Source organism: Olea europaea, unplaced genomic scaffold (genome assembly GCF_002742605.1).
Source record: "Olea europaea var. sylvestris unplaced genomic scaffold, O_europaea_v1 scaffold374, whole genome shotgun sequence".
NCBI lineage: Eukaryota > Viridiplantae > Streptophyta > Magnoliopsida > Lamiales > Oleaceae > Olea > Olea europaea.
In genome coordinates, this window is record NW_019256747.1 from 23363 (window position 1) to 32048 (window position 8686).

The 8686-nt window shown below is 32.1% G+C and overlaps 1 protein-coding gene across 1 annotated transcript; it reads right to left on the bottom strand.

The window, feature by feature from the left end:
* Window positions 1-948: 948 nt before the first annotated feature.
* LOC111386843 lies at window positions 949-5543 on the bottom strand. Its single transcript, XM_023011326.1, has 3 exons — window positions 5328-5543; window positions 3503-3716; window positions 949-1350 (listed from the first exon to the last, which is right to left on the bottom strand). Exons 2-3 carry the CDS (start codon window positions 3683-3685, stop codon window positions 1084-1086), a joined length of 450 nt encoding a protein of 149 aa, XP_022867094.1. The 5' UTR covers window positions 3686-3716; window positions 5328-5543; the 3' UTR covers window positions 949-1083.
* Between the last annotated feature and the right edge of the window lie 3143 nt (window positions 5544-8686).

Genomic DNA, 8686 nt, shown 5'->3' on the forward strand with positions numbered 1-8686 from the left:
AATTTAGAAATATAATCTTCATATTCAACTCAATCATATTAACAATATCAAAGAATACAAACAAAATAATTTATATAATCTCATATATTTCTCATTCAAGTATGAAATATACAAATATTTTTTTTCTAAATGACACAATACTGTTATGCAATTGTAAAAATAATTTGCAATTATTTTCTTATATCATGAAAATATTTCTAGATATTACTTCAAAAACTTTTCAAAAAACTAAAATTCATACACTAATAAAAATACGATAAATGCAAAAATCGTACAACGCACGTGACAATCACTGTGTGGAGATTTTATTTATTTATTTATTTTTAACTTCGCACTGTACGGAGAGTTTGCCAACTCTCTGCACATGATTTGTCATTTCTCCGCACTGTGCGGCGAAGAGTTTATTTTTATTTTTTTTTTAAAAAAAACTCACGTGCAAAGAGTTTTTTTTTCCTCATAACAATTTATATTTACTAAAATTATTATTATTTTTTTAATGCTAGTAGCATGATGTGTGGAAAAATATTTATTTCACATAATTATTTTTTTAATGCTAGAAATATGATGTGTTGAAGAATATTTGTTTGAGATAAATAAAATGGAAAATAAAAAATGACATCATGCATGATAAAATTGTATTAATTTACTATTGCATCAATAATAGATTCTCTTTCCCCTTTTTATTAAAAATAAGAAACAATGCATAAGATGTTCTTATTGTATGTGGAGAGCTAAAATCAGTGCCAATAACTAACATTTGAAAACATTTATTTGATAAGACTGCAGTTCAGAGCAGTATAGTAGCTCGTTTAAAAGTCCGATTTAACTGTTTTGCGAAACCACATAAAGGGCCTCTTTGGGCCTGATTTTTTGACCCAAAAAATTAATTTTTTGACCGTTATTTCACTATTTCAAACGTTATATTTGACTTCTTTTCTCACAGGTGGACCCCACTTTTCTCTTAACGGTCAAAAAATCAATTCTCAAAATCACTCCCAAATAGGCTCAAAATGGGGGAAAAAACAAAAGTAATACCACAAAAAATAATGCAGTTTCATCTTTCCTGGTGAGTGACACCATTTTTCAGGCATGTTTTGTCTCTGGTTGATATTCATCATCTTCATCTTCGTCGTCTTCATCCTCATCGGTGTTATCATAGTCATATAAGTTGCTTTTGAACCTGTTGAGCTCATTTTTAGCATCATCTTCGCTCAAAAATTCCAGTCCATATTTGATGTCACGGTGTTTAACCAAGAGCCAGCGAAGCAACCGGTCTTCCTTGTTCAGGTACCTCAGCATCTCACTGTTGATACTCGGTGGAGCCATCATCGTCATTTGCATCAGTTGGGCCTAAAATGATATTTATAGAATCAGTAATCCGTGTAAATAAATTTCCTTCAATCCATAAAAGGAGCGAACAGGTTCATAACTTCGGCATCGATTTATAAAGCAGGGAAATTATACAAAATTCGGATGTGATTGAATCCAAAATCCAGTTTCTGGGGAGAGGAGAAAAATCGGACACCAGAAAAAGAAAAAGAAAAAGAAAGAGAAAAAATGATAAATTATCAACTAAAAAACATTCTATGATGTAGATATCCTAATCTTTTGACGAAGTAAACTGGCATTGGCATATTTAAAAATAAAAATAAAATTCAACACTCAGATAAAAAAATGTTTTCATATCAACTAAAATGGAAGTCAGCCAAGATCACATTCATTACCACTAAGAAAGGAAACAATATTTTCCTGCTTAAATTTGAACGCCTATCAATAGGGTGATGAAGTTTTCCTGAAAAAGAAAAGAAAGAGAATATCTTGCCCATTCAAAGCTACTTCTTCCTGGTGAAAGACCATGCTAGCAATAGATAAGACTAGAAAATGAAAAGTAAAAAAGCAACCGAACACCATTATATGTCTCCAAGATTAAGATTTGAGTACCTTAGCTAGAAATGAGCAGGAGTTCAGCATACGATGAGTATAGTTATTAGTTCGAAGAGAAGTTCTGAAAGAGGTTGAGAGAAGGAGGGAACATATTCTTTCTTTAAAGAGAGGTCGAGGCAAATCCTTTTCATTGATTAAGATAAGTAGTCTTCTTTTGATGATTAAATAAGGAGAGGTACACATCGGGGGAAGGGGGGACTTGAGCTTGAGACCTTCTAGTTTTAGCTAGATGCTTGATAATGAAGCCAACCCATAGGATTACAAATTAAAACTTTAGGTATAAATTACCAAAACGATTAGTAGTTCTGTTTTTAGTCCTTCAAAAATTACAAAACACCCAGAAATATGTTAGGCCCTCTATATGGAAGACTTATCAGAGGCGCAACAAATCAAGCGAAGGCAGTTCAGGAACTATAAAAGAAAAGGTTGGCACATGCACAGTTATGGATTCAGTTAAGGCAGCTGGAGGCAAAACCTCTTATAAATAGGGGGATTGTGCTCTGGGATAGGCAGGCAACAATTGGTGGTCATTTAGGAGAGAATTGGCACTCTCGAAAAGCCAAATACCCCTTGTTTAGTTTATTCAATTTTCCAGTTCTTTCAATTCTGTTTCACTCGTTCCCTTAGCAAATTTACTTTCCTTGTAATCAAAGTTCATTAGTGGAATGAAATCATATATTCTAGAAATCTGACTTCCTGTCTAGTGAATTATTCCAAGTGATAATTGAGTTTTCACAGGAACTTGTCAAAATACTCTGATGGAGACAATTGAAAGATTTACACCCATATTATAAGAGAACTTCAGGTACAACTGATGATCCAGGATTCTAATTGTAACATTTCTTCACAACTCATCCTCAACATAAGTATGTATTTCGTGCTGCCATTTCTGTCTCTAATTGTACCTTGTACTTCCGAAGAGGTTCTTTTCTAGGAGCAAGGTGGAATGGGACAACAAAAATGATATAGATACGTCATGAGATTCAATGAGAATTCACCTCTGACATATTACAAATAATCACGAAAGGACCTCAGCATTATTTAAAATAAACTGAATGTCAAAAGTATTCTGAATGAAACAGTGGATCACCCAACTTTCTTTCATTAATAGATAAAAGATTGTATTTTGGAAGATATAGCTAAACTTCGAACAATGTCACAAATTGCAAATATGTAAAAAAATAATAAATAAATAATATATATAAATAATAATAATAATAATAATAATAATAATAATAATAATAATAATAATAATAATAATAATAATAATAATAATTTGGATATAGAGAAGTAAAAACAACGTAAGCATTTGACACGGCATTAATCAGAAAGTAGTAGTCTAATGTGATGTACCAAAAAGGGCGCATAGAACAAAATTTAGTACAAGGAAATAAGCTTGTTTCTTTTTCATTATAATCCCTTATAATTTAAAGGTCAAAGTCAAACTTTAATTTTAACCACAAATTTTGTAAGACTCACAACTACTACCTATTTCAACAACTTAAAATAAAACCCAATCAAACACTAAACGTGCAATGACAATAATAAAACTGTTTACCTGATAGTATTTTCCATCAAGCTTCTTGATACCATAACCCAATTGAACAGTTCCAAAAGACTTCATCTCAGCAACCACTCCATTTTTCGTATAAACATGCTTTCCAACTCGGGAAACCAATTCCATCGAGGCCTCCTTCCTGACATGGGGCTTTAACAAAAGCATACAGTCGTAAAGAGGCATCTTTTCTCTCTAAATGGCTCCGTTACGTAAGCTGGCCAACAGTCATTTATAACATTTATCAGTTGTACACTTCTCACCAAGACCAAAATTTATTCAACTAAATAATATAGAGATGCACATTTCAGGCCATTTCAAAAAAGATTCATTAACTAATCAAATGCAGAAAAATCGAAGAATTAAATAGTCTAAACTAATGAAAAATTATATAATTTTCCTCATTTGATATTCATGTTTCTCTCTCGTTTTCACTAAGATAATCTCACAATCATATGAATGGCAAACAGTTATGTAGAACTGCATCCAGCCATATGATGATACTTCAGGGACAAGAATAAAGAGAACGACTAATATGCCTATTTATCACAATAATCAAAACTAGACAGGTCAACCATAAACCAAAATGTGCCTTTTCCCATTCAAATTGCCCAGAGAGTAGGAGAGAGGGAGACGATTTATTATCTGAAGCGTGAAAACGGAAAAACAATGCATGCAGCAACTGGTTACAGATCCATGATAATATTTAGTAATTTGAAACTTAAAAAGAGTATGAGACAATCAAAGGGAAGGAAGGACGAATAAAACCATTTCTAAGACTCTTCCACTCAGACCAAACAATGGTTAAACCCAAAAAAATTCTTAAACAGAGTTGAACACCAGAACAAGTAAAAAATCACAGCACATTATGACCTAAACAACTAAGAAATCCAAAGAGTTACCATACGCCCTACATTTTCTTCACTATGATATCTATATAAATGGAACCTAGAGCCAATTGTTCATTTTCTAACACTGGAAAAAAGACATCATCAAACATGCGTATGCGTAGATAAACTAGTCAATGATACAAATGTATATGTAAACTGTGCATTCATGCAAGTACGTGCATGCAGTTGAAATTCCAGAAATGACCAAAATTTCCTCACAGTTCAAACAAAAAAACCATAAACAAAAGATGGAAGAATAAGAAGGCCCTTGAAGCATGGTAAAATCCGATGAAAATAATTTGTGGGACTCTGCAGAATAAATTATATGTGGAGAGAAAGTTAAAAATTGAATTTATCTTTGAATCAATTTAATTAGAGAGCTTCAGGAGGTTTACGTCATTTGCTCTTGGAACTCCTAAATCTGTTGTTGGCAAAAACCTGTTCGGTTCAGGGTTATTGACAACAGACTGAACTTGTTTCGATAGGGAATCCACTAAACGAGTTCCACAGAAAATCACTAATAAAATGACTTTGGGCAAACCCTTTCCCACATTTAAGTTAATTGAGTTACACATTCTGTCATTCTCCGGACAAGTGAAAAGGAGAAAATAAATTAACACTGCATTATTCATCCTTAAGGACCTTTACCGTGTTCTGATTACAGAGTGGACTGCAGCCTTTCACAGTTTCACTCACGCTTTCATTGGACAAATAAGGAAAACTTACGGCGGACAAAACCCAGAAAAATTATGTTAATGCAGTCATCTACAAATTTTATCCAAATATCCTTCTGCTTGCAACAAATGCAATACCCAATTCCCAGCACAATAAATTCTATATCATTAACTATGTATAACAGAAGAAAAAAAATTGATTTTTTCAAAAAGGAAAAGTACACCATAATTTACTATAATAGATGCATCTGTGTAGTTTTTTACCTGACTGAATGCAAATAATGTACCAACAGGCAGGATTTGGAGAAAACTATAAATCTGAAATTTCAAATTTAGTTTGCGGGTTGTCTCCGAATTAAGCGGGATTCGGGATGCGGAAATGGCACGAAAAAAAAAATACAGTAAGAGTGAACACCGTTCACAGAGGAGACCGGCGGCCGCTTAGTTTGAATATGAAGAAGAAGAGTAGAAGACGATGGGCCTCTGGTCAGTTTTTTGAAAGTTCAGAATACCATACAAAATTAAAAAGTGACTTTAATATTATTTTTTTTATAAAAATTGTATATTAAATCACTATTTAGTTCTCATTCATTTCTTATTAAAATAAAAAATATAACTATTATTCATCACATCAAATCATCAAATTTGAATTTCTATCTTTTGTATGAGATTCGTAATCACTATATTTTTCATTCTTATTCTTCCAAAAATGAAAAACGAACGGGCGCTAAATCACTTTTCAATAAAAGCGACGTTTGTCACTGTGAAGAAGTAATGGAAATTTAAAAAGAGGATTAAAAAAATGACAAACATTAAAAAAATGTAACACATTCAGAAAGAGTTACAAAAAATAAAAAGTGACAAACCGTGTTCTAACATATAGTGACGTGTGATTCACTATAAAGTTATCCTACACAAGTACCTTCTTTTTTTTTTTCAGCTCGAGTTAAATAAGATTATTAGAATAAGATAAACTTCATGAAATTCTGGGCGTATGTAGCCATTACAAAGGAACAAAATCAGTTACTTCCCCGTCCCAATTATATAGGCTTGTTTCGTTTTTCACAAAGATTAAGAAATCTTCTTTTATGTCATTGAAAAATTAATTTTTACCAAGATTTTTCCTAATTTACTCCTATTTAATTTTAGTGTGTAATACTAAATTATTGTTGAAATTAGTAAAGAATTTGAATGATTTAATTTGAAGAAGAAGAAATGAAAATTGTTTCATGTTTCCAAGATGTGGGAATATGTGTATTTGGATTATTTCAAAAAGTTGGCATATTAAGTGGAAAATTGAATAAGAATATATATTGGTAAAGGAACAAAACAAAATATTTTAAATTAGAAAATATGCTTATATATTTGGAACAAGAGAAAAAATAAACTCAGCCTATATAATTGGGATGGAAGGAGTATATGTATACTCACTCCACTTGTTTACAGAGTTACAAAAAAAGGGCAGTATTGCTGTCAATGATTATAACATTAGAAAGAAGCCATTGAAGTAGAAAAGAAAGTGGTAGCCTCTAGCTATGGAAAATCTGCTTTCAAATGTTGTCTTCAGTCGTGTCCTTCCTTCAAATCAGGGCTTTGGGCATAGGAGTTAATTTTTTATGTTGATTGATCAAAATTGCAATATCATTCTGCGTATGTAAACTCAATAGCCACTCCAGCACCAAAAGCTACAGATGCACAACGTATTGCAGGACTCTAGAAGAGAATGAGGCCGATGAGAGCACCGGTGAAGGAAGAGTAAATAAAGCGACGAACACCCAAATTAAGATACGCCATCCCATTTTGCATTCAAATAGTAGAGTGCTTTGTTTTTCTAATTTTCCTTCGCTTTTATCCTACACAAGTACTTTTATCTTGCCATAACTAGAGAAATTGGTGTTGAGGATGCACTCAACACTGACTAGATCAGAAGTATATTTCAGTATACAAGGGAGTAATTAGACAGTAAGTAGAGTGCTTCCATCAATATGTGTGTCTGTGTACAACATTTTTATTGGTGAATCATTAAATACATAGAACCTACCATTAATTTATTCCCCAATTAAATGGCTTATCATGTCATCGATGCTTAACATAAATTAAGCACTGATACTTAGGAGATCATTTCTTGATGGTGGGAAGCAAAATGTATATTTGTGGTGGGAGTTTGGGAGTTTCTAATTGGGAATTCGAATGTTTTTAATGCTCGAGTTAGGATTTTAATTAGTTTTAGGGGTATTATCTAATTTGTTACTTTTTGAGGGTACCCAGCCTAATTTCCCCCTTACATTTTGAGCCCTTTGTAAGAATATTGGGCTCTTTGTTTGGTTTTTAGACTCATTGGGCTTTCTTTCTAGGGAAAAATTTAGGAATGCCTACGAAATATATAATATTTCTGATTTTTCAATAAAATACTTTATTTTCCGAAAATACTACAATGTGCATATTTTAATACTCTTTTTACTGTTAAACGAATTTTCCTAAATTGAAAGATGTAATTGGCACTATTGAATGTGCTTAAATCAAGGATGGCATACATTTACTCACCCGGTGCATTTATGATGATTGAAAAATAATCTTTTAACAATATCATACGATTTTAAATATATGAAAGTTCATCCTCATTCAACTACAATCTACCATTTTTTGAAAACTCCAATTGTTGGAATAATATTCTGCATCCTTCACGATAATTATTCTAATTTTTTTCTTTGTATGGATTAAACGGATTCGAATAGGATATTACAAATTATTGTTTTTCTTAGCACCGTGTAATTGTTCACTTATTGACCATTCAGAATGTTTTTGAATTTAGAAATTGACTGATTAATGGAAATTTCATCATCTTGCACAAACAACTCTTGAATTCTATTTTGTAATAACATTCTGTATATTTTACAAATTTATTATATTACGTATCATGTCAACTACAAGGATGTCATTTACTTACGGTGATTAAAAATAAATTTTTTTAACAACATCATACAATTTTGATGTACGAAAATCCATACACTTTCAACAGCAATCTACTATCCTTTAGGCATTCCGACTGTCTGGATAATATTCTGCATCCTTCACGTTGATGAAGTAAGTTTTTGGTTTATGATGGATTTCACTGGTTCGAATATGATATTACAGATTATTTTTCTTCCCTCGCATCGTGGATTTGTTCATTTATTGATTATCTACAATGTTTTCAACTGATAATTGAGTTTTCGAATTTAATAATTTACACATGTAAATTTCATCATCTTGCACAACGTCTCCTGAATTCTGTTTTGTTAAAAAAATATGCATTACAAATTGAAATGTATGCAGAAAAATGGATTGCATTAATTGTATAAAAATTCTATATTACAAATTTCATGGTTTGAATGTACGCAAAAAAAAAAAAAGGGATTGCACTAATGTATTCGTGAGTCTTGTGACATGTGATTCAAACACATTGTTATGGAATGATGAATATCAAGTTGTCGCTTCCAAGTTGCCATAGCAAAGGCCAGATTCAACGATGACAATGATCTCAAGTAACAAGTAGCATGACAATGAACTATACATATTCTGGGAATTTACACATAATATATGAAATGTGGGGGGGGGGGGGGGGGGGGGGGGGGGCACAAAAG

What these genes read in the sequence shown, in the direction of transcription:
- LOC111386843 (XM_023011326.1), bottom strand. Translation starts at nt 3,685, where the DNA reads ATGCCTCTTTACGACTGTATGCTTTTGTTAAAGCCCCATGTCAGGAAG. An exon ending in TTGATGGAAAATACTATCAG is followed by an intron (nt 1,351 to 3,502) that starts GTAAACAGTTTT and finishes ATATCATTTTAG; the next exon opens with GCCCAACTGATGCAAATGAC.